Source organism: Heloderma suspectum, chromosome 10 (genome assembly GCF_057233095.1).
Source record: "Heloderma suspectum isolate Gila_16-S chromosome 10, 16-S_ref, whole genome shotgun sequence".
Lineage (NCBI taxonomy): Eukaryota > Metazoa > Chordata > Lepidosauria > Squamata > Helodermatidae > Heloderma > Heloderma suspectum.
In genome coordinates this window covers 33,055,012-33,081,053 of record NC_139467.1, presented here as the reverse complement: position 1 = coordinate 33,081,053, position 26,042 = coordinate 33,055,012, and the positions used below count along the sequence as shown (strand labels likewise).

The following is a 26,042-nucleotide window of genomic DNA, read 5'->3' as shown; positions in this document are numbered from 1 at the left end:
CTGTTCAAAGCACAACTAGATCCAACCCATTCTTTAAAAAAAAAAAAGCAAGCTGTCTTGTGACATCTTAAAGACTATCAATTTTTTTTAAGGCATAAGCTTTTGTGGACTACAGCCCACTTCATCAGATGCATAAAAGCTTAGACTGTAACTGATGTATTAGTCATTAAAATGCCACAAGTCTCTTTGTTGTATTTGCTGCAACACATTAACACAGCAAACCCTCTGGAAATTCTTTTTAAAGACACTGCTGAGATTCTTGTTGCCAGTGTGGTTCCCAAACCAGGCCTGGATTCAGGTGTGAGCCCCCCGACCCCACCAATAAAATCTTCCAGTGTGTCCCATTCCCCCCACCCCACCCCACCCTACCCCCACCCCCACCCTTCAAGTGGCCTTAGCTGCTGCTGGAAACAAAAGCAGTGTTGCAATCTATGGTTGGTGGCTGTGAGCTGCACGCTTTTTTCATTTGCCCCAGAGTGATGCTATGGCACGAAGGCAGAGCCCAGTCCTCTATTTGAAGGGCACTCCCATCCAGCTCCAGTTTAAAGATAGGGAGAGCAGGACAGGGACCTAGAAGTTGCTCATCTGCACTTAGCACCCAGACAGCAGACCGACAAGGCAGGCAGGCAGCTCACCTGGTCACAATTTTCCATACTAGGCCGAGATGTATCTTATTTCTATTTGAATTATTTCCACATTTCCCCCCCCCCATATATAAATGCGCACATGCAAAAGACTGCCCCCCTTTTTGGGGTATTGCAGTTCATACGGGGCTACCTTAGCAGAGGACCCTGCCAGGGCATTGGGACCCCAGCAGCTATCCCAGAATGCCCAGTGCTGTCTCCGGTCCTGTCCCAAATGATGCATAAAACTTCCTGCTGGCTCCCTTAATGGCAGCTTGCCCCTCAGAAATTAAGCCAGTGATGTTTTTCCTCACCACTTCGCTCCCTGCCAGTAAAAACTCCTCTTGCTATTTGATTTCAGTGTGTCAGGCTATTAAAGGCACAGGAACAAAGTCCTTAAAAAAAAAAAAAAAGGGCAACTCTTAATTAAACATTATTTAAAACAGCTTCCTTGCCCTATCCCATAACCCCACAGTGGCATAATGGTACACAGGAATTAAAGTATAGTTAAAAGCTTAAAAAAAATGGTATGAAGCAAGCCTCCACATATCTTGGGCCTGAGTTGGGCAGACTTCAGTCTTGCAGGATCTACTTTGCGTTTTCATTAGACAAGGTGATGGCCTAGGCCTCCACAGAAGACGGGTCTGGCTGTAAGGGGTGGTGCACTGTCTAGTCAAGGCTCTTTGTGTGTCCACACAGTGTGGCAAAGAGCCTTTGTCAGCGGGTCCGGGCTTGCGTGGGGATGAAGTTCTGCTTATATGATAAGATACATATCATTAGGGGTACAATCCTACACAGGTTTAGACAGAAAAAAAGTCCTACAACTCTCAGCATGCCACAGCCAGCAGTTTAAATTTCCCATAATGCTCCGGAGCAGGGGTAGGCAACCTGGCATCCTCCAGATAGCCAGACTGTAACTCCCATAATCCCTGACCATAGTCCAAAACATCTGGAAAGCACCAGGTTACCTATCCCCCTCTGGAGTAACACTACATCGGACTGGGCATTCCAGGGCATTGTGGGAAATCTAGATGACCTTCCACTGCTGCTAGATAAGCCCATGGCTGGAGGAGACCCGGAGATGTCAGAGGGGTGCCACTAGGGGGCACTGTCACAGGAGCCCCCTCCAACCTGGAGCCAGCTCTGAACTCTGGATACAAAACATGTATGGAGGAAGAAGAGACCCCTGCATTAAGTAGACACCACAGCCAAGTCAATAAATAGGCAGGGAGATCCCACTATTTTATTTTAGGTTCGTATAAAACTACACTTCCTATTGGGGTTGAGATCAAAGGGAGACAAAGAGAGAGATATGGGGTGGGGGGAGACAGTAGTTCTTTGCTTTGCTCCCAAAGCAAACTAGGAATTGGCACTTGGGTGACTAGAGAGGACTTACATGGCCACGAGGGGTCTGTAAGTCAGGTCACAATGGTAGATCCACTGAGGTAGCAGCTTCGACAAGGCTGAACATCAATTCACAGGTTGCTTAGCGACTCTCCTCAGCAGGTGAGAAGAGTCAGTCCAGGGGGCTCTGGCACTCCTGGCAATCTTTCATGTCCTCAGAGTAGTTCTCTATCTGGATGGTCGTCGTATGGAAGTTGAAGGCTCCCTGCAGCTGAGAACTCGCTTCCTTCAAGATAGTCTGTGCATCTGCATCTTCATCTGGGACAGACGACAAGAGCGGGCCGAAGGAGAACACCATTCATTTGAAGCAGAGAGTGGAATTTGGGTTGTGGAGCAAGAGAATCCATATACCCTCTGTCAGAAGTGGCCTTACCATGAGATTAAGCGAGGTGTGGATTTTGGCCACCCTTAAGGGCAGCAGAGGGGGAGGCGGACAGATGTGACCCCTCGTGAGACCCAATCTATGAGTAGCACCCCACAGCAGTACTCTTGTGCAGATCCCACTTCTTTCAGTGAGGCTGGCACAAGAAAAGGTCCTGGTGGAGTGAACGCCCTCCCCACAATGTTACTTCATGGAATGCATTTTTCCTGCTTTTACTTTTCACCTCAGACACCGAAATACCCGCAGCCAGCCCTGCCATTAGGTAGAGTGAGCCGGGAGCCTCAGGCAGCAGATGCTGGGAGGAGGCAGCAAGGTGTTGAGGGAGAGAGCTGTGTGCGCCACCTGTCCTGTCCTGCGCCCCCTAAGCTGGCCTACTGCCCTCAGGTGAGGTGGAAGATGCTGTCCCATTGCCAGTATAGAAGAAAGCTTCAGCTGCCAGTCCACTTAGTGTTTGGACACGGAATGTGAGGGGCCGCCCTCTTGTTCTTTACCTCAGGCAGCAAAATCGTTTGGGCTGGTTTAGGATGGCTCTCTTCACGACCACATCTCTCATCACCTGCAAACCTACATCAAGATGACAGGGGGGCCTTTCCAAAATAAAGGCCTCTTTGCCCGATGGCAAGTCATAGGACTATAAAGAAGAGCCATCAGGCAAAACACAAGCCAAATTTTGCCACAGACTGACCGCCAGACTCCCTCACACAGCAAGTTTCTTTCTCTTCGCATCTTGAGACTCCCCACACGCACACCTCAGAGGTGTAACTTACTGATCGCGATGTGGACAGACAGCACTGGGTGAGACACCGTTAGAGCCCATATATGGAGGCTGTGGAGATCTTTCACCCCACTTATGGACAGGAGGATTGTCTTCACAGCGTTGAAATCCATACCCTTTGGGGTACCTGCAGAAGGGCAGCAGGGGGCAGGGGAGATACCGGCAACAGATGACAGAATTCCTCTTATAGGGGTGATCTTTCATCCCTCTTACTTCTTTTCATGGTGGCGAAGGGAAAACAGCCATTTTCCTTCCTTTGCAGCAGCTGAGGGAAAAGGGAACTCCAACAGATAGGAGCAGTGGTGCTGAGGGAGAAGAGGTTTAAATTCCTGACAAATTTAACTCCCGCTGCCATTTTCCTGACTTTTACCCATTTTCCTGACAGAAATTTAAATTCCTGACAAGTTTAACTCCCACTGCTGTTTTCCTGACAAATTTAAATTCCTGACAGGTTTAACTCCCGCCGCCATTTTCCTGACATTTACCCATTTTCCTGACAGAAATTTGGGGCAAAAAGTTATGCACCATCATTATTTTTATTACGTTTATTCCACATTTAGACCCTAAAACAGACATCTAGCCTCCCCAGGAGTATTCCAGGCCTGATCTCTAAATGTTCAGCTTTCATTAAAATAGGGGTGTTGAACCTCTTTCACCCCGAGGGCTGAATTCCATTTCAGGGAAGCTCTTGGGGGCTGCATTCCAGTGGAGGGTGGGGCAAAAGGAAAAGGGGTGGGCCCCAAAGACCAACATATTATAGTTTAAAGCTCTTACTGCCAGTAACTCAGCCTTAGGGGAGGCATTTCAACATTTTAGAATGGGCGAAAAGATGCACAAAAGCCAGAAATCAACAAATGATGAATGGTTGGGGAAGGGGGAGAGGCCAGGGGGAAAGGCCACCTGGCATCCTACGGCAGACGATGAGGCCCCAGTAGGGCCCACTGTTGACACCTACCCTGGCTTTCCATTAAAAATAAACTCTGCCCAGCAATCTGAGCAGTGCTGGATCTAGCAGCTATATTAATTTCCCACAATGCCCCTGATATAGCATTCTGGGGCACTGTAGCCATCTGGGGACACACACCCCACCTCAGAGAACTAGATTTGGCCCCCAGGTGGGCCGAATTTGGCCTCTGAGCCTGAGGTTCTGCACCCATGCTTTAAAACAACAACAAACAGTTAGAGATATGAAGAAAACTATCAAGGCTGACATCAGCACCTGGCATCCTAGGGCAGATGATGAGGCCCCAGCAGGGCCCACTGTTGACACCTACCCTGGCTTTCCATTAAAAATAAACTCTGCCCAGCAATCTGAGCAGTGCTGGATCTAGCAGCTATATTAATTTCCCACAATGCCCCTGATATAGCATTCTGGGGCACTGTAGGAAATTAAAATGGCAGCTAGACTGAACAGGGTGGCCATGTGTCCTACTTTACAGAAGACAATCTGGACGGCTGACAGAGGGCAGTCCTCTCTTTGAAAGGCTGTCCAGTCCAAGTCCGGTTTAAAGATACAGAACCCTACGGAGGGAGAGCGGAGAAGGGGCCTTGAAGTTGCCCACCAACATTTAACACTTGGACAGTGGACCAAACAGGAGGCACACAGGTCACCAGGTCACACTCTTCTGCACTGGAGTGAGATGTATTGTATTTCTATTTAATTTTTAGTCATTATTTCCAAATTTGAATCTACACGTATAAATGAGCGTAGGCAAATTTTATGCAAATCGGTGTCCTCTGTCCTCTTTTTCAGGGATGTGTCACCCTAAGACTCAGGCAACCTGGTGCTGCTTGTAGCACTTCTCAGAGCACCTACCAGATAGTGCTGTAGCCAGGGGTCCCTCCACCCCAGAGGCAGCCCTGAAAATACCCTGCCCATGCGTGCATTAAGACGTATGCCTGCTTTTTAGCTTCTAGACAACATGTGCCGAGAGACTAAGGTGGCAGCTGAACAACTAGGCATTTCTAAAATTATTATAATTTAAAATTTAAATTATTTTAAATTTAAAATTATTAAAATTATTTAGGGCGCAATCGTATACATGTTTAGACAGAAAAAGGTCCTATAACTCCCAGTATCCACTAGCCACCCATGCTCTCTGTGGAATGCTGGGAGTTGTAGGACTTTTTTTTTTTTTTTAATCTAAGCATGCATAGGATTACACAGCAAAGGGCTGAGTGTGCCTGATCTCATCCGATCTCGGAAGCTAAGCAGGGTCAGCCCTGGTTAGTACTTGGATGGGACACCACCTGGGATTCAGGCTTCCTGCATTGAGCAGGGGGTGGGACTCGATGGTCTTGTAGGCCCCTTCCAACCCCATGATTCTATGACTTCTAAATCAAATAATGCTTTCAAAGGCTGCCTAAAGTTTTGAATTACCACCTCCTTTTATGGAGCCTCTGTGTCTTCCAGAAGCTATGTAAGTTTTATTTTTTTATTTTCTCTCTTTCTGACATTTTTATTCAAACTGGCTTTTGTTACCCAAGGATAGAGAGGATAGGGCAAAATAACTATTTTATTTTAAAACATTTATAGACCACACCTTCATCCAAAAAGGATATCAGGGCAGTAGACACAAAAATCAAATATTCAGTACAATGAGAACAGCATAAAACCAAACATCAATTCAGTAAAACTGAGAGGCATAAAAAGTATTTCAACCAGATTTTTAAAAAAATGCAAATCCAATTAAAAATTTAAATGTCTGGGCATATTATAACTTAGCCCAAACCTTGGGGAAGAATAGAAGTCTAATACAAATTAAATAAAATGTATGACTATGAGCTTTTCTACACAAGGCTGTTAATCGCTGTATCTACTTTTGGTTTCGTTGCAGAATTGTGATCCAAAGTCTACACAAAGGGCTTTTTATTTCCTGCTTTTCTGCTACATAACCTCTAGGTGGAGCAGAATAGCACAAGTGCAGAAGGAGAAACAGCTCCATTTTCCCTGTTCCAAAAAGAATACGCCCTTTTCCCCATTCTAAAAAAACCCCTGGAAAGTGCTCTGAAAAACCAGAAGCAAAACCAGAGGATCACATCATCATCTAAAGAGCCCATAAACAATTGTGAGCGAGGAATCACGAGCACACAATAAATGCCTCGTGTAGAAAAGCTCCACTTGCATTTTACATTTATCATGGGTTGCTTTGACTTGCTCGCCTGTAATCTTAGCACCCACCCCATCACACCTGCAAAATCCGCAGCTATATGGACTTGCTTTATTCATAGTCTAACCTAACTATCTCAATCCCATTTCCCCCCCATAGAGGAATTTACCTTCCATCAGCACAAGGACAACATCTCGGAGGATGCTCAGTGTTGTTCCGAGGACCAAGACGGAAAACAGGAAGGTACAGATGGGATCCACGTATTTGTACTCTGGCTGGAAGAATAAGAATGTGTACAACAGGGTAGACAACATGGTGACCACTGGCACCAACGCACCCCGGGCACATTTTTTTACCCCCTGCCAAGGTGCCCTACCCTTCCCATGTTTTCTTTTTTCAATCAACACAATTTCTTACTGGCAGCGGGGATTGCTATAAAATAGGTTTCTGTTGGTGCTGAAAACTGTGGGTTCAAAGGAATAGTTTAGTGCACTGGAATTCAACTCCCGCCTCTGCTTTATACACAGTCATTTCGGCAGGTTATTTGTGCTTTGACATGCCTCCCATGGCAGCCATTTTGTGGTGGTGCCCAGGACAGGTCCTCAAAAATGCGCCCACAGCCCAAAAGGGTTGCCTACCCCTTGTGTAGCTCATGAGACCTGTCTCGGTTCAAGAGTTGTAACCTTCTGTGCTCTGCACAGCACCTGACCTATTGTGGACACCAAAGAACTTTTAAAGAACTAAAGTGGCAACAGAAGCAGTTTTCCCCTTGGAGCACAAGGTGGCGGAACCTGCGGCCTTCTGGATGTCACTGGACCAACTCCCACCAGCATGGCCAATGGTCAGGGATGGTGGGCGTTACGTTACCTGTGAGGTAAGTGAGGCTGAGAGTCAGTGACCGGCCCAAAGTCACCCAGTGAGCTTCATGGCTGCGTGGAGACTCGCACTTGGATCTCCCAAGTCCCAGTCCAGCATTCAAACCATTACGCCACGCTGGCTCTGCACGTGAAATGTTTTGTGACTTGATGTGTATTCTATGGATGGGATGATGTGCTTGAGTTATTGGCTCGGCACATATTTCTAGTTCTTGTTTTATGGTTGTGGCACAGTAGACTAGTCCCGATTATGGTGGGTATGAGAGCCAGTGCGGTGTAGCGGCGAGAGTGTTGGACTGGGAGTCGGGAGATCCGGGTTCTAGTCCCCACTCAGCCATGGACGCTCACTGGGTGACTTTGGGCCAGTCACAGCCTCTCAGCCCAACCCACCTCACAGGGTTGTTGTTGTGAGGATAAAATGGAGAGGAGGAGGAGGATTATGTACGCCACCTTGGGTTCCTTAAGGAGGAAAAAAGGCGGGATATAAATGTAATAAATAAATAATAAATAGGTTGATAGCAGCGGCCTCGTATCATCCATGGGCAGGGACTAGGGGGCAGTCTAGGAACATAGGAAGCTGCTGTATCCTGTCGGCCCATTGGTCCACCAGTACTGTCAACACTGACTGGCGGTGGCTCGCAGGGTTTCAGGCAGGAGTCCTTTACCAGCCCTACCTGGAGAAGCCGGGGATTGAGTCTGGGACCTTCTGCATGCAAAGCAGGTGCTCTACCACTGAGCTACGGTCCTTCCCATTGAAGGCCTACCTTATGCTCAAGTTAGAATTCCACCCCTTACCTTGAAATAGATTATGTAGGCTGCCACTAAGACACCAATGCTCTGTAGCAGATCCCCAACCACGTGGATGAAGGCGGCCCGGACGCTGGTGTTCTGCTTCCTCTTGTCATGACTATGGTGGCTGTGACCGTGCCCTGACTGGTGAAGGGCGATTCCCATTCTACAGGGAGAAACAAAAGGGTGGGGAAAGGTAGCCAAATATACGTCACACAGATTCTCAATTCCTCAGGCATTCTGCACTCAGTGCGATGAGGCACCTCTTGCCACTTGGTGTCCACATGTGCATGGAGGGCAGCGCATGCCCGTTCCCCGCCACTAGTACCCCGCATGCCCGCAGGCAGTAGAAAAGTATCTGCAGAGCAGGCTGCTCAAGGCGAATCAAGAAAGCGAGCCAGGCTGCGTGGGGAGGCAGAACCTCGGAGGGTCCTCCCATTCCTTTGGGGTTTGCATTTCTGCTCTACGGTCTATCCCTCCCTTATGATATTTCCCATTCCCAGCATGAACAGGAGAAATGCAGCTTAACTGGGAAGTAATGCAGACACACATAAAAGCAAAGCTGTTTCTCAAAGTCATCAAATCAGTGACCTCAGAGGTAAATTGCAGGTGTGCCCCCCCCCCCCGATCCGGAACTGGATCACGTTGGGGGGCACAGGGTTAAGAGTCTGCCCCTATCTGGCCATTTAGCCTACTACTGTCATCTCCGAGTGGCAGTGGCTTTCCAGGACGTCTTTTTCCATCACCTGTTTCCTGATCCTTTTCACTGGACATGCCGGGGATTGAACCTGGGATCTTTTGCATGCAAAGCAGCTGTTCCATCACTGGGCTACCATGCAGCCCACCCTCAAGGCTTCCATGACCCACTGGCAGAGGCAGCTCCTGTCAGGCGGGAATCTCCATTTCATGCAACATCCCTAGGCCATTGGTGCAAAATTGTTCCAAACATTCGTACGTACATGATGTTCACTGCCACCGCACAGCCAGAGGTGATCAGCATGGTGCCCCCTTCTATCTCGTAATCACCCGAGAGCAGCCGCTGCACCGCTAGGTAGACCAAGACGCCAGTCACCACCCAGATAGACAGCACAGACAGCAGGGCTCCTAAAATCTCTGCAGAGAAAGCCCGTAATGTTTGGTTAGGTATCAAAGGTAAAAACAAAACAAAAACCCAGGCAGGTGTTGGCTGACAGACTGATCCAAAGAGCATTTACTGAGTAAGAGCATAATCTGATGGGCTGCCCCCACAGTGATCAGAAGTTCCTGAACATGGAGGCTTCCGATCATCCGATGCAGGGCGGGAGGAGTGATCTTCGCCTCCCCATCCACCTGCCCTGCATTTTTCACTAGATGGGGGTTTTTGCCCATCTAGTGGGGGAGGGAAGGAGGTTAGAGAGGCCTCAGGATCGCTCATATCCTGGTCAATCCAGTCAGATCTCTGACTCCCCCTTACGAGGTCGAAGCGCTGTCTCTGACTTCGGAGGGAAGATTCCCCAGTATCCTATGGCCACTCAGACAATGTTCAGGGGCTCTAGGATTGCTCCCTAAGTCTGCCAGATAATGCTACACAATTAAACTACTCCCAAGGTGTCCTCTTTCTGCAGAAAGACCCATTCCACAATTGCATAGAAGAGCCAGGGGTCCAATGCAGCCCAGCTATATTGGTGCTGGTGGCCTCAACCCAAAAGATTATATCCCAAGAACTACGAAAGCCAATCATTCCTAGGAAATCTCTGCAGTCACCTGCTCAAAGGAGTTCAGAGGTTAATGAGGAGCAGAGAGATTTAAAGCAGAGCTTCAGCTGCAATCGAAAACATACTCAGCAGGACTTTCTTCCAAGTCAACATGCTTAGTGGCAATAGCTCTGCGATTTGTGGCTTCACTTGATCTGTCCAACCGACTTGGATGAGACCTAACTCCAGAAGTCCAGGGGTTGGATTGGGTACTGGCTGCATCCAAGGGTTAAAGTCTTTTGGCCAGCTGTAAGTAGCAATTGCTGTTTTGGGTTGGTTTGTAAGACAAGATGGGGAAAAGGTAAAGGGGTGTGTGGGTGTTTATGTGCTGTGTGGGTGTACGCCAAAACAGACATTAGTTTAAATCCATGTCCAGCAGCTAAGCCTTTTTTTTTTTTTTTTTTCATTTTTGCTTTAGAGTAGTCACAGGACATCCAATTTGGATCAGGACTCTAGCGTGGGGAGGGGGCATAAATGGGTTTTAACAGTCTGGATCTGGGCCCCTGCACCTACTCTAGAGTAAAAATGAATAAAAGATGTAGCTGCTAGACACAGACTTAAAGTAATGTCTATTTTGACCAGGTGAGAGAGAGAAAAAGTGTGTGTGTGTGTGTGTGTGTGTGTGTGTGCGTGCACAGACGTGCACACAGCAAAAGACGGAGAAAATGAGTATACAACTACGTTGCATAATGGTATTTCTGCTGAAAGCCAATAGAATATTATAGTGTTCAGCCAAAATATTCAGCCCAGAGATTTTTGTAATTTTCAGAGGGTGGCAGTGGAGCGAAAATATGCCTCAAATACTGGATTAATCTTCAGAGGGTGTAGGTGAAATTCCAGAGATTTTTGGTGGGAGGAGGTCTTCCTTTAAGTACGAGGTGGCTAAAGGTCTTCCTTTCTTTTACAAAAAAACAAACAAAAAGGTTTGAGGTTGCTTCAGGTGGTGGCTTGGCAACTCTGAGCAGCTCAGCCACGTTCCTAGGCTAAGGGGCATTCTTGGGGGGAAAGATGGGGGCAGCCTTCTCCCCTCCAAGAATGCCCCTTGGAAAGCTGCTGTGTTATGACTTAGTTCATTCCAGGGGCTTTGGGTCCCAGGAACTCAGCTAAGCTGCACAGAGCAGCCAAGCCAACCCATGAAGGGGGAAAAGCCCTCGGCCACAACAGCCGAGGGAACCGGGAGGCAGAACGACCACAGCAGGCACTGTATTTAAAGATAAGGCCACCACCTGAAAATCTTTAGTATTTCACCCATGAAACCCCATGGATATCCTCTCCCATTTTCATGGGGGACAGATATGGAAGCGCAAGTGATGTTTCGGGGGAATAGTCAACCCCATTTTAGTATGTAGTATCAGCAATTCCACTAACAGCATAGCTGTCAGGGTGGACACTGAGCCCATAGAATCCTAGAGTAGTTCTGATTCGGAGGAAGAGCAGTCACTCCTGGGAGAGGAGCGCGCTCCTCTTTCCCAGGGCCCGCAGCTGACGGAGATTCCTCCCACCAGCATTCCTAGATTAGAAAGCAGTCCAGGGAGTGACCGAGCACAGATAGCAGACTTGGTGGATGCGTGGCGCAGACGCAGAGAGCGGCGCCAGATGGAGGGCGCAGAAAGGTGGTGTAGTGCCCGGTTGGCGCGCACACAACGGCTGCGCCCCGAGGATCCAAGGGAAAAGGGGAGGGACTCTCCCTAGTCCTTAAGTTCAGAGGTCTGCCAGTAATTCCCTTTCAAACGGGGACCAACTGTTCCAACTTAGGGCATAGGTACTCTGCTGCTCAGATCTAGTTGCTACCTGTAGAGTTGTTAAGCTGTAAAAGAAGAATAAAGCTTTGAAAAGAATCCCTTTGTCTGTGTCTGGACTTGGCTACTGGATGAGACTGAGAGAGCCCTCCAAGGAGCCCTTGACAATAGCCTCCGCTGCTTTCAGCAAAACTCCTGGCCACCTTGGGTAATGCAGCTGCATCGTATGTCAGTGCTGACTAGGGATGTCGGAGAAATTTGTTTCAGTTTGGTTTTGATCAGGATTTTACCCAGTTTGTCCCTTCCGGACCGAACTCGGACTTGGGTGCAATCCGCGGTCAAAGTCCGTACATTTCTGAGCTTGCAGTGTGATTTGCAGGCCCCCACAAAAGCATTCGATAGCATGAGTGCTTTTGAAAAATGCGCATGAAATAATGCGTACTTTTGAAAAACGCACACAAATACGCTTTAGTCTGTGAGCCTCTGTTAAGGATGTTAGAGAAATCTGTGGCAGATTCAAATGAGGCCGGATTCTTTGGAATCCAGCCTCAGGAATCCGTGGCGGATTGACCCCACTTACCTCCTCTCCTGGAGGATTCCGGGCAGGACAGCATGGCTGCTTGTTGCACTGGGAGCCCTTCGCCTCCGTGCTGATCGCCATTAAAAAAAAAAAAAGGCGATCGGCAGGATGTGCCCATAGACTTATACGCAAAATAGAGCCTATAGGCTTATACGCAAGATTCACGGCTCTATTTTGCGTATAAGTCTATGGGCACTAGACTTATTATACTAGACGTATAACCTAAGAGACGACTTTATACATGGACTTCACCAGATGGTCGACACCGAAATCAGATTTTCTACATCCTTTGTAGCCAAAGGTGGCGGACATCTATGCAGTTGGTAAAAACAAGACCTGGAGCTGATTGTAGTTCAGATCACAAACTTCTTATTGCACAATTTAGAATCAGACTAAAGAGAATAGGGAAGACCCACAGATCAGTTAGATATGAGCTCACTAATATTCCTCAGGAATATGCAGTGGAGGTGAAGAATAGATTTAAGGGACTAGATTTAGTAGATAGGGTCCCAGAAGAACTATGGACAGAAGTTCGCAACATTGTTCAGGAGGCGGCAACAAAAAACGTCCCAAAGAAAAAGAAAACCAAGAAGGCAAGATGGCTGTCTGCTGAGACACTGGAAGCAGCCCAAGAAAGAAGGAAAGCAAAAAGCAACAGTGATAGGGGGAGATATGCCCAATTAAATGCAAAATTCCAGAGGTTAGCCAGAAGAGATAAGGAATTATTTTTAAACAAGCAACGCGCGGAAGCGGAAGAAGATAATAGAACAGGAAGGACAAGAGACCTCTTCCAGAAAATTAGAAACATCGGAGGTAAATTCCAGGCAAAAATGGGTATGATCAAAAACAAAGACGGCAAGGACCTAACAGAAGCAGAAGAGATCAAGAAAAGGTGGCAAGAATATACGGAAGATCTGTGTAGGAAGGATAATAATATCAGGGATAGATTTGACGGTGTGGTCAGTGAGCTAGAGCCAGACATCCTGAAGAGTGAGGTTGAATGGGCCTTAAGAAGCATTGCTAATAACAAGGCAGCAGGAGATGACAGTATCCCAGCTGAACTGTTTAAAATCTTGCAAGATGATGCTGTCAAGGTGATGCATGCCATATGTCAGCAAATTTGGAAAACACAAGAATGGCCAACAGATTAGAAAAAATCAATTTATATCCCCATACCAAAAAAGGGAAGCACCAAAGAATGTTCGAACTATTGAACAGTGGGACTTATTTCACATGCCAGTAAGGTAATGCTCAAGATCTTGCAAGGTAGACTCCAGCAATTCATGGAATGAGAATTGCCAGATGTATAAGCTGGGTTTAGAAAAGGCAGAGGAACTAGAGACCAAATTGCCAATATCCGCTGGATAATGGAGAAAGCCAGGGAGTTTCAGAAAAACATCTATTTCTGTTTTATTAACTATTCTAAAGTCTTTGACTGTGTGGATCATAACAAATTGTGGCAAGTTCTTGGTGGTATGGGGATACCAAGTCATCTTGTCTGCCTCCTGAGGAATCTGTATTACGACCAAGTAGCAACGATAAGAACAGACCACGGAAGAATGGAATGGTTTAAGATTGGGAAAGGAGTACGGCAGGGTTGTATACTCTCACCCTACCTATTCAACCTGTACGCAGAACACATCATGCAACGTGCTGGGCTTGATGAAGCCAAGGCTGGCGTTAAAATCACTGGAAGAAACATTAACAATCTCAGATATGCAGATGATACCACTTTGATGGCTGAAAGCGAGGAGGTGCTGAGGAACCTCATGACAAAGGTGAAAGAAGAAAGTGCAAAAGCTGGGTTGCAGTTAAACCTCAAAAACCGCAAGATTATGGCAACCAGCTTGATTGATAACTGGCAAATAGAGGGAGAAAACGTGGAGGCAGTGACAGACTTTGTCTTTCTAGGCACAAAGATTACTGCAGATGCTGACTGCAGCCAGGAAATCAGAAGATGTTTACTTTTGGGGAGGAGAGCAATGACAAATCTTGATAAAATAGCTAAGAGCAGAGATATCACACTGACAACAAAGGTCCGCATAGTTAAAGCAATGTTATTCCCTGTAGTAACCTATGGCTGCAAGAGCTGGACCATAAGGAAGGCTGAGCGAAGGAAGATAGATGCTTTTGAACTGTGGTGCTGGAGGAAAATTCTGAGAGTGCCTTGGACTGCAAGAAGATCAAACCAGTCCATACTCCAGGAAATAAAGCCAGACTGCTCACTTGAGGGAATGATATTAAAGGCAAAGCTGAAGTACTTTGGCCACATAATGAGAAGACAGGATACCCTGGAGAAGACGCTGATGCTAGGGAAAGTGGAAGGCAAAAGGAAGAGGGGCCGACCAAGGGCAAGATGGATGGATGATATTCTGGAAGTGACGGACTCGACCTTGGGGGAGCTGGGGGTGGCGATGGCCAACAGGAAGCTCTGGCGTGGGCTGGTCCATGAAGTCACGAAGAGTTGGAAGCGACTGACCAAATAAACAACACAACTATGGGCACATCCTGCCAATCGCCTTTTTTTTTTTTTTAATGGCGATCGGCGCAGAGGCAAAGGGCTCTGGTTGATTCAGGAAAGCAGCCCTCGGCTCTGCGGAATCCTTGCGGAACAGAGTCACTCCGCAAGGATTCCGGAGGGGAGGAATGGATTGCCTCCCCGCCCCACAGATACCCCACCGGAATGGACTGTGGGGAATCCGTACATCTCTAGCCTCTGTACACCAGTTGCTGGGGAACATGGGCAGGAGGGTGCTGTTGCACTCGTGTCCTGCTTGTCAACCTCTGATTGGCCACTGTGTGAAAGGGATGCTGGACTAGATGGACCCTTGGTCAGATCCAGCAGGGCTCTTCTGATGTTTTTAGGGAGAAGGATGCATACATTTCAAAGATGTGCACAACTGATGCATACATTTGGGAAAATACACACGAAAATACACAAGGATTTTTGTATGAAAAGAAAAAAACAAGGCTTACCATCTGATACAGACTTGAGTCAGAAAGAGCTTCAGGATGGAAGTTCGGCGAGTGCAGGTTTTGGTGATTCACACCTCCCTAGTGCTAACAAAGTGACACCTCAGCTGCCAAATTCCACTTTGCTCGCTCACACTGCACAGCAATCCAGGCCAGCTCCAGGTTCGAGGGGACCCCCAGCAAGGTACCAGTCTATCCTATCTCTAGTGGTAGCAGCTGGGTCTGGGAAGCCATCCGCCATTTAAATTTACCACAATGCCCTAGTGCAATGTGACGTTGGACGCTCCAAGGAATGGTGGGAAATTTGAAACGGTGAGTGGCTTCCCGGATCCACCCACTGCCACCAGATAAGCCCATAGTCAGGGGAATAGGTGGCCTGGAGGACAAAAACAGGCGTTGTATCTACACCACCCAGCCGGTGTCAGTGGGGCGGTGCATCTGCTCCGGGTTTCAGTCAGAACCAGTTAGAACTCTAAAGGAGCTCTCCAAGGTGCATGGAGCCTGGTGGCTGGCTGAGGGGCCTGATGCACTGTCTGTGATGTGGCCCCAACATTATGGAACAACCTCCAACGGGAGTTCCCCAGGCTCCATTTTGTTCGCTTTTTGGGTAGGCTATGAAAACAGGCCAATGGGCTTTTGGATCTTTTTTGCATGAATAGACATGGGTTGTTCTTTTTTAAATAAGGATGAGATGGTCCGATTTTATTTTCTGGCTGCAATATTGTTTCTAAGTTCTTGTTCTGCATCTGTGTGTGTGTGTGTGTGTACACTATTTATATTTATATTTCTTGGTAGCCCCTTGAATACTTTTGAAAATAGAAAAGCAGGATAGAAAAACCAGAAAAATAAAGAAATGATGAACCTTTGTGGAGGGGTCCAAGGACATTTTGGACCGCTGTAGGATACTCCCACATGTGACAGTTCTATGCAAGTTGGTGTAGCAAAACTTACCTCTCCAACGCAACCCCCATTGCAATATTGGGGTAATAGTGATACTTGGCCTACTTTGTGGGGCTGTTGCACATATTACTGAGATAGCATACATTTTGTGTTTTGCATACAGGAAAGGTGCTACATAAAGTGATACATATTATTTCTACTAGAAAATGGAGGAGCTTTAACAGCACTGACACTCAGAGAATTCTGTTCCAAGCTGGGGGGTTTGCCAGGCACATCCTGAATTCTATCATCCCTCCCCAGATATTTGCGTGGAATCCACCACAGAGCGAACTCTTCTCAGCTGACAATGCTGTCCTACACGTTTACTCAGAAGAAGTACGTTGCACAGTGTGGCTTACTCTTTATTAAGTTATGCTTAGGACTGCAGCTTAAGTTACCTGCTCGATACCAGCCAAAATTCATGGTTTTGGTAGGTGGCCGAGATGACATCCAGAGAGAGAAAAGGCTGATCATCATGCTGGCAAAGTCGGTCAGTAGATGGGCGGCATCTGTCATAATGGCCAGGCTGTGGGCATAGTATCCCCCTGGAGAAAAGGCAGTAGGCAGAAAAAAAAACATTATAGGGGACTGGTGACTTACAACAGTATCATGTTTCTCTCCTTCCTGTTCAGTGCTGCCTGCCTGAGGAGAGCTAGCATGTTCAAGAAGGGTTCTAGCCTAGTCTTCTACCTGCCATGTAGGATTTCTATGTGCATGGAGTCCCCCGCCCCCCCCCCCGCTCCAAACGAGGGAGCTATCACATATGCGACATCCCTGCACAAGTTCACAAATGGTACAGTCCAAGGAGGCTGTGCCACATGTTATTTCCACATCTGGTCCTGAATTCTAAGGATGCGTGAGAATTTTGTATCAGTTCGATTTTGCAAGCATTGACCCAAATCTGCAAATTTCTTCACGTTTGGGATGGAAAGAACTTGGGATTTTAAAAAATGTGAATATGGGAGACAACCAGGCCCAGGGCTTTGAGTGCCTAGCTCTTAAAAAACCTGGATTTGAATCACTGGATATGTCACTATGTTAGTGCTGAATTATGGTTGTCACTTCTTTTCTTTTTTTCCCCATAACAGGCTCCTCATCTTTAACAGCTACAGGTACAACATGGTCCTCTCCATCAGGGTATAGCTGTACCTCTTGCATTTGGCCGGTGCAACTGGGGAGACTTTAGTTTCAGTTCTGTTTTTGAGCAGAATGGATCAAAATCCACAAATTTCTTCATATGTGAGACGGAAAGAACTTCAGATTTTAAAAATCCGATGTGGGAGAAAGTGAAACTGTTAGATTCACCCACCCCTACTGAATTATGGGCTGGCGCTCAGTCTGATGGCTACAGGCAGGGAAATTGCACTGTGCAACAAGCGTGGGAGCCTTACCCACAACTTCGCCCATCATGAAGACCAAGCAGATGACGGAGGCGAGATAGAGCTTCCTTCGAGCCCTCTCTTTTTCAGCATCGTAGCCGTTGCTCGATGCCCAGCTGGAATGGCAGTGCTGGTTCCCCTTCAGGCCCAGTTCAATGGAGGCAAGGTCTGGAACGTAGCCAACCATCGAGCCATGGAGGTTCATCCCTGAGACTCCTAAATACGACCTGTGCCACGAAGAGCAGCTTTTTAAAACAACAACAACAACAACAAGGGATTGGCTCAGAGGGAGCTGGAACCGTCTCCCAAACTCTAGTGTAGCCTTCCCCAAACTGCAGCCCTCCAGACATGCTGGACTACAACTCCTATCATCCCCAGCCAGCAGGCTGAATGACAAACAGGAGTAACTGCACAGGGCGAGATGTTGTATGTGTTTCCCCTTTCAGCAGAAAGGCACTTATGAAGCGGGGTGAGGAGAGGGCAAAGGTTGCTTAATGCCTAGAGTGCTTCTGGACGGAGGGGTCCTTGCGCTAACAATCAAAAGGCATTGTGCAGCTATTCTGTCTTTTTTTCTGAATGGATTTTCTGCTGTAAGAGAAAAGATGGAAGAAGTGGTGAGGAAAACACGAGAGGGTCACAAGTGGAAGACAGCAGCGGTTGTATCCCCCGTAAAAATCTGTGAACGAGGCGAGGCAAAGGCATGAGAAAAAGCCTCATCTGGAAGCACCCCTGAAGCCATTCCCAGAGCCGTTTCCTCTTTCAAGGACTCTTCACGAGTCCCACGTTTGAGTCACAAGCAGGAAAAAGTAAGTTGTGCGTCATCGTGTTATCTCTCCCCCACCCCACTCCACATCTGATTTTAAGCAGGGCTGCAACCCTGAGGGAGCACACTTACTAGAAAGTCAGTCCCACTGAACTCAGTAAACATGGCTAGGATTGTTCTGCGGGACCCTGGCCAGTGCAAACAGGTTATAAGTTGGTTTCACTGATCATAGAGTTGGAGTGGGGGGGGGGGTCTTCTGGCCATCTAGGCCATCCCCTTTCTTGATGCAGGAAATCTGGACCTCCAGCAAGGGAAACCCACCATACCTCTAGGTAATTGGTTCCATTATTGAACTGCTATTACCGTCAAAACGTTCCCCTAATGTTCAACCAAAATCTATCTTCTTGTAATTAGTCTATTAGAACTAGTTCTGTCCCCTGGGGCAGCACAGAGCACGTCTTTGGCCTCCTCCAGACTAAATATACCCAATTCCATCAACCTTTCCTCATAGGACTGGCTTTCCATACTCCTGACCATCTTTGTTGCCCTCCTTTGAACCCAGTCCAATTTGCCTATATGCTTCTTAAAAGTGTGGCATTCAGAGCTGGGCACAATGCTCCAAATTAGGTGCTTCCTGTGACATGAAAACAAAATTTGTTTTAAAGCAGCCTAAAATTGCATCAGCCTTTTTTGCAGCTGTGTCACACTGACGACTTATGTTCAGCTTGCGATCGACTAGTCGGACACGACTGAACGACTGAACAACAACAAACAATTCCAGGATCCTTTTCCCCATGTTTTGAGATGGGCATGTGGGGCTCAGTGGGGAATTGTGGCCATTTGGCAAGGACAGATGTGTCTGCTTGTGTACCCAATGGAAGATCAGAGACAGTACAGAGCTGGATGTGTACATGTAAAGACTTCACAATACGGAGGGGCAGCCCAAAAGGTTGGAGAGCTGCTAGAATTGTGTGTGGAGAGGAAGGTGTGCCACACCCCAGCCTCGGAGAATGGGACGAAAAGCAGTGGACTTTGCAATACCATTAAGCTGACGTAGTAAAATTTCCGTTTCCTCTTTAACTGCACTCATGTGTGCTGGGCTGGAGAGAAGTCTTCCAAATTCCTAGAAACTGGTATCAAGGTATTTATTTATTTAATGTAATATCAGTGTATTTATCTAAAACTTTCTACTACAACTCTACTAAAGCGCCAGCTTCAGTCCCTAATCAGATAAATGGAACTGCCATGTTCTGAGGCAATATGTCACTGGGTACCAGTTGCTGGGGTGGGGGTGGAGGGGTAATGGGGGGGCTGTGGCCTCCACACCTTACTTGTGAGCTCCCAGGAAGCATCTCGTTAACCTCCACTGGAAACAGAACGCTGGATTAGACAGACCCTTGGTCTGATCCAGCAGAGTGGTTCTTATGTTTTGCCGTCATTGTCATTCATGAACCATGTCAACCATCACTCCCTCTAATATCAAACTCAGGTGGTTAGTGCCAACAGGACTGGAGACCAAGTGGAGTCACTCAGAAAGCAGATGGATGCATTCACATGCTCTGGGGAACCCCAAGGTTTGCAGAAGTACAAATAATCTTTAAAAAAAACTCAAGGAGAAAACAAAAAGAGGGCTGGCCCAAGACATTTTGCAGCTGGAGGGTAGAAGCTCCAATGTCAGTGGGATGGCAAATCCGCTCCGGATTTCAGTCAAAGTTCTAAAGGAGCTATTCAAGGTGTGGAATTGCACGTGCGCGCACACGTACACACACACACACACACACACACGTCAAGGCATATAGTACCCAAAGCCAGCCAAATTATTTTTGAAGCAGAAAATCCCTCAAGTACCTCTCACCCATCCCAGGCAGTAAAAAAAAAGACAACAAATGAAATAACTACCAACTCACCACCCTTTCATGCCACCCAGCACCTGCTGCCTGAGGCATCCACCTCACTCTGCCTTATAGTAGAGCTGGCCCTGACAAATCACTAAACACAGTCTGACCATAATGGACAAAATATTGCACAAGTTGAAGGTGGCCAGGGGTCAAAGCAAACACGATTCATTCCATGCAATATAGTTTGACTTCATCAAATATACAAACAGAACTGAATATCAATATTTGATTCCCTCACACTATACAACCCCATGGCTTTTATAAGGAGGAAAATAGATGAAGAATAATCCCAAGTCCGTCTGATAAAATATCTAGTAGCACTGACAAGAATTACCTGTGACCTCTGTACACCCATTAAGATATAACTGTATGGTAAGAAGATGTAATCCTGATGGAATTTGTTTTATTTTCGTTTCTATTTTGGTTTTGGTTTCTTTTATTTTGCTTTGTTAATATTACTGAAATTCAATAAAAATCTGTATATATATAAAAACTCTAAACACAGTCCAACAAAGACTGAGTGTGCTCAGTAACCATAGAATGTTGACTGTCATTTGGCAAAAGTAGTGGTGTAGTGCTGAGCGTGTTGGACTGAGAGCCAGGAGATCCAGGTTCTGGTCCCCACTCGGCCATGGTAACTCACTGGGTGACTTTGGGCCCATCATCAACTCTCAGGGTTGTTGTTGTGAGGATAAAATGGAGAGGAGGAGGAGGATAATGTAAGCCACCTTGGGTTCCTTGCAAGAGGAAAAAGGCAGGATATGAATGCAATAAATAATAAAATAATAAGAAGAAGAAATGGGAAGTTAGTGGTGGGGATGGGTAGAACAGAATGCTTGACCATCTTACACAGCTTGTGGCTACCATCCCAAGCTGGTGCCCTCCAGATGTGTATGATTACAACTCCTATCATTCCCAGCCAGCATGGAGCCCTAGCTGGGAATGCTGGGGTTTGTAATCCAAATTATCTGGAGGGCCCCCGAGCTGGGGAACGCCACTTTATAAGTCTCCTGGAGGACAGCATTGCCAGCTGGCTGGAACCCAGCACAGGAGCACTCCTGCTAGCAGGTGAGAATTCACTGCAACAATTTGTTGCAGAACTCGTGACCCATTTTAACTTAAGGTCAAGCTACACATTGATTTGAATGTGTATTTAAGTCCTATTCTTGCAATTCCCCACATTCTTTAAAAAAAACATTTAAATCAAAAGCTGCCACGGGAGTCTACTAACAGGTCTGGGGGGCAAATAGCATCTTTGGTGGAGGGATGTTTGGTTAGGTCTGGTTTGGTTTTGGTTTTTATAAAAGCATGGGCAATTCCATGCACAGCATTTGAAGACACATTTAGGGCACCACTTGATGCATGGTTAGACAGAAAGAAGTTCTCCAACTCCCATGCTGGCTGGGGCATGCTGGGAGTTGTAGACTTTTTTCTGTCCAAACATGCATTGGATTGAGCCCTTCAAGTTACATGTTGTTTGAACTGTGTGTTTACACAGGAAGCTGCCTTATACTGAATCAGACCATTGGTTCATCTAGTCCAGTATCTAGCTCTGCACCAGGGGGATGGGCATGCTACAGCCGGCAGGCCAGAAACTGGCCCACCAGGGCTCCCCTCCAGCTTGCCAGCTTCTCTCTAGAGCCCCTCCCAATGCTCAGCTCTAGTGCTTTCTCTGCTCGGTCCCTTTCTCCATGCAGAGAGAGGCATGGACCGATAGCTTACTGTCTTCCTCCGCATGGAGAAAGGAGTCCGATGATGCCAGGGGGTGAGGCTTGGGAAGGGAGAAGTCCTGACATCATCTGGACCTCAGGGGGTCTCCCAGAAAGCAATCTAGCCCCTGGGGCCAGAACAGTTCCCCACCCCTGACCTACACTGACTGGCAGGGGTCTTTTCAGTCCCAACCCTGCCTGTAGATGAAGGAGTTGAACCCAGGCCCTTCTGCATGCAAAGCAGGTGCTCTACCACAGTGCTCTCTGGCCACTAGGTAAGACTACCCTACTATCAACTCTTTAATTCACCACCTAAAATTCACCTTTAGGTTTGCTAATATAAGGACTAGCATATATTCCTTTCCTTCTGCCTCCCAATGGAGTGACATGTTCTGCTTAGACGGACACAAACAATTGCTAGTTTTTATATCATCAAAAGTGGGGCAGGGGGAGGATAATTTCTTATTTCCAGAAGGCTTTGGTGCATCTGTTATTGGTCATGGTGACTAGGGATAATGGGAGTTGTAGTCCAACACATCTGGAGGGCACCTGGTGGGGAAAGGCAGCATAACATCTCCCGCATTCCTCCAACTTGAGACTATTGCAAACTGCAGATGGTTCATGTCCAACTCCTGCTCTCCGTCACCTCTCCCTAAAAGATCACCGGCTTTTGGGTGTTTTTTCTTTTAGCAAAATGCTGACGTCTATCATTCTAAGACATGTTATGCCCATTTTATGCTAGATTGCACATGATCAATTCCTTACTAAACTGACTAAATTGGAACATCTACTACTGATTTACCACAGCGTTCCCCCAGCCTGACACCGCCCCAAATGTGCTGGACTACAACTCCCATCACACCCACCCTGTTGGCTGGGGACGATGGGTCATATAGTCCAACACATTGCAGAGTGCAAGGATGTCAAGGTTACTACTTGGTAGAGAATAATTACTCTCTCAGCCTGCACCCTGGGAGGCTTACTGACTAAAGCTGCCATCTTCCCTTGGGAACAGCGCTGGCTTGCTTTACACTAGAACAGGGGTACTGAACCTCTTTCAGCTCGAGGGATGGACTGCATTTTTGAGACCCTCTTGGGGGCCGCATTCCAGGGATGGGTGGGGCCCAAGGCAAAAGGGGTGGTCCTAAAATACCCCAAATACCAGCATATTTGAGCTTAAAGCTCTTACTGCCCGTAACTGCACCTCAGGAGAGTCATTTAAACTTTTTAGAAGGGGGGGGACTGCACAAATGCCAGGAAACCACCAAATCATCATGGTTGGGGGAAAAGGGAAAGGCCAGCGGAAGACGGCATCCCCATCTTGGGAACCCCGGAGAGCCAGAGTGGGCCTCCTGGAGGGCCAGATTTGCCATCCCCCCCCCGGCCTGAGGTTCTGCACCCATGCAGTAGAAATTCAACAGATAAAGTTGCCCGGGTCCTCACAGCAGTTTCATGCCCAGAACAGTGTCGCCTATTGAATGTCTACCGGCTATACATCAGTTCCAGATCAGAGTTAAATGAAGACATTCTCCAAACGTCCTCCACCTTCCTTTTGGCTCACAGTTAAGGGGCTGAGGGAGAGGTGCGGGGGGCGGGGGGGCGGCGGCGCCGGTTTAAAGAATTCCGGCTGGGAAGGTTCTGATGGCGCTAAACCCCCCCACCCTTTGGGCGAGCAGGCCTGAGGGTCCTTCCTTCCAAAGTGAGTGCGAGAATTTATTACGGCGTCGATCCGCTACTCGGGGGCAAGCTCCATGGAACCCGGGAGAGCTTACTCCCAAGGAAGCGCGCGGCGGCCGCCTGGCTGCAATTCTACACGCATTTCCCTCGGGGCCACCCCTACTGAACTCGGTGGGGCTTCCTTCCGAGTAAACACACGCTTAGGAGTGGGCTGCGCGACAGGAAGGCAAGGAACAGCTTGGAAGAACCAGCGACTTGGAAGCAGCCCCATGATGGACTGGGGCGCGCGCGCGATGGGGGTGGCTTGGAGATATTTGCCGAGGTCTGTATTGACTTCGGGGCGGAGAACGGCAAGCGAAATGGGGCGGGGGTGCGGGTGTTGGCGCTCGGGGCCGGAGGCCTCCCCCGCCCTACTCACCTGCCTTCCATCCCGTTGAGGAGGTGGCTTTTCTCCGCCCCGCCCGCGCACGGCTCCATCCTTCGCCTGCAACAGGTGCGCGCGCTCAGCCGGGGGCCCCTTCCCCGCCGCTTGTCGCCCCGTTTTCTCCGGCCGGCCAGCCGCCTGATTCCCCCCCCACACACACACACACACCGATTCCCCCAGGGTCGTTCGCAGCTGCCTCTTATCTCGGCTGGGCGAGAAGCAGCCCGTGTGAAAACGCCGCGGACTCGTGCGCAAAGGCCCGGGGGAGGCGGGGAGCGAGGGCGGCCCGGCTGCAAAGTTTGCGAGCGCCTGGTGGCCTCGCGGGGGAGCGGTCGCGGCAAGGCGCTTCTCCCCCCCGCGACCAAGGGGCTCCACCCCACCAGAAGAGAGAGCGGGGAGAGGGCTGGCTTTCGGAACGGAGGGGAGGCCAGCCACTCTTGGGGAGGGGAGTCGAAACTGGAATTTCAGATTCAGTGTGGATCATGGAGTTTGGGGATTTACTTGTTTTTAACGCGGATCCTCCCCACCCCGTCTACGATCGATCGATCGATTGATTATTTCATTTCATTTCTAAACCGCCCAATAGCTGAAGCTCAATGGGCGGTTCGCAAAAATTAAAACCGAACAGCACACAATAAAACAATACAAAATATATAAAACATTAAAACCACAGTATAACAATACAATGAACTTGAGCACACTCCGGGAGAGAGCGGAGGACAGGAAGGCCTGGCGTGCTCTGGTCCATGGGGTCACGAAGAGTCGGACACGACTGAACAACAACAATGACAATAACAATACAACCAGAATAAAACCTAGCAGCAATGGAGGGATTTAAAATACAGATTTAACACAGCTAAGCTAAAAGTCTAGAAAGCTAAAATGCCAAAATGCCTGGGAAAATAAAAAGGTCTTCACCTGGCGCTGGAAAGAATACAGTGTAGGTGCCAGGCGAACCTCACTAGGGAGCTCATTCCACAATCAGATTGGCACTCAGCCGTCCACCCTGCATCCCACAGATCTGTGGCTTCGTGGCTCATCAGGGGCAAGGCTGGCTGGAGGCATTTTGCGCCCTGAAGCAAAGTCCAAGATGACGCCTCTCCCACTCCGAATTCAAAAGCCGACTGGATTGGCAGATTAATCTGTGTTTAGTGGTGATGGTGGGACCACACTCTCCACTGCACCTGAAGGCAGTAGGTCAGTTTAGGGGGCCCAGAGCAAGCAGTGTGGCACACCGGTCTCTCCTCCAAAACCTTGCTGCTGCCTCTCAGCCTTTGCTGCCTGAGGCAGCTGCTTCACTCTGCCTAATGGTAGGGCTGACCCTGAGCAAGGGTATAGTACATGAGTCTTCTGAAGTATGGAGCTTCATGGGTCTTTATGGTTTTTACAGGGAGTTCCCCCACCACCAAAGACACCATCAAATCTCAGCTCTTGTCTGTGTCTGCTAACTGCACTATTACAATGGGTGAACCCCAGTACAAAAGTGTGAGACATGGGTCCTTGTGGATTTTAGAGGGAGCCACCCCAAATCCATAGCCTGCATCCATATCCGCAGATGGCATCATCAAAATCAAGGACCTGTGTGTCACAGCAGTGGAGGAACATGAGACTGAAGCATGGATTCTCCTGGATCCTGATGGTTTTTGTTTTTGCACAAAAATATTATTGATCTGCTGTCATAGAATCATAGAATAGTAGGGTTGGAAGGGGCCTACAAGGCCATCGAGTCCAACCCCCTGCTCAATGCAGGAATCCAAGTCAGAGCATCCCTGACAGATGGCTGTCGAGCCTCATCTTGAACGCCTCCAGTGTGGGAGAGCCCACCACCTCCCTAGGTAGTGTCAAATCACAGGGCATGTCCTTGGACTGCACAACATAAATTATGGTTCCAGCATGCCAAATCATGGAACAGAGTCACAGATCCTGATGGATTTTACATAGAAACTTCAAAACCACTGACAAACAACACCTCACATCCATGTCCACTGAGTGCATCAGAGGTACTGAACCTTTATTCTGTTGCAGGCCACATGCCTTCAGGGATAATCTATTGTATACTGGCAGTAGGCAGGGCCAGAGCCAAAAATGGGCAGGGCCACAGCCAAGGTAGCTGGAGCCAGAGCCCAAAGTGAGAGGACAGTTTGTTCCCTGTCTTTCTCTCTCTCTGCCACCCCCTGCTCTCTCACTTTCTGTCACCCCCTGCTCTCTTTCTCTGTCTGTCTGTCTGACACCCTGATCTCCCTCCCTCCCTCTCTCTTTCTGCCATGCCT

General features: G+C 48.1%; 1 protein-coding gene across 1 annotated transcript; it reads right to left on the bottom strand.

Moving 5' to 3' along the window:
- Positions 1-1,835: 1,835 nt before the first annotated feature.
- SLC30A2 (solute carrier family 30 member 2) lies at positions 1,836-23,978 on the bottom strand. Its single transcript, XM_084815820.1, has 8 exons — positions 23,767-23,978; positions 17,314-17,528; positions 16,321-16,467; positions 8,918-9,071; positions 7,965-8,124; positions 6,464-6,569; positions 3,177-3,311; positions 1,836-2,285 (listed from the first exon to the last, which is right to left on the bottom strand). Exons 1-8 carry the CDS (start codon positions 23,823-23,825, stop codon positions 2,140-2,142), a joined length of 1,122 nt encoding a protein of 373 aa, XP_084671946.1. The 5' UTR covers positions 23,826-23,978; the 3' UTR covers positions 1,836-2,139.
- Between the last annotated feature and the right edge of the window lie 2,064 nt (positions 23,979-26,042).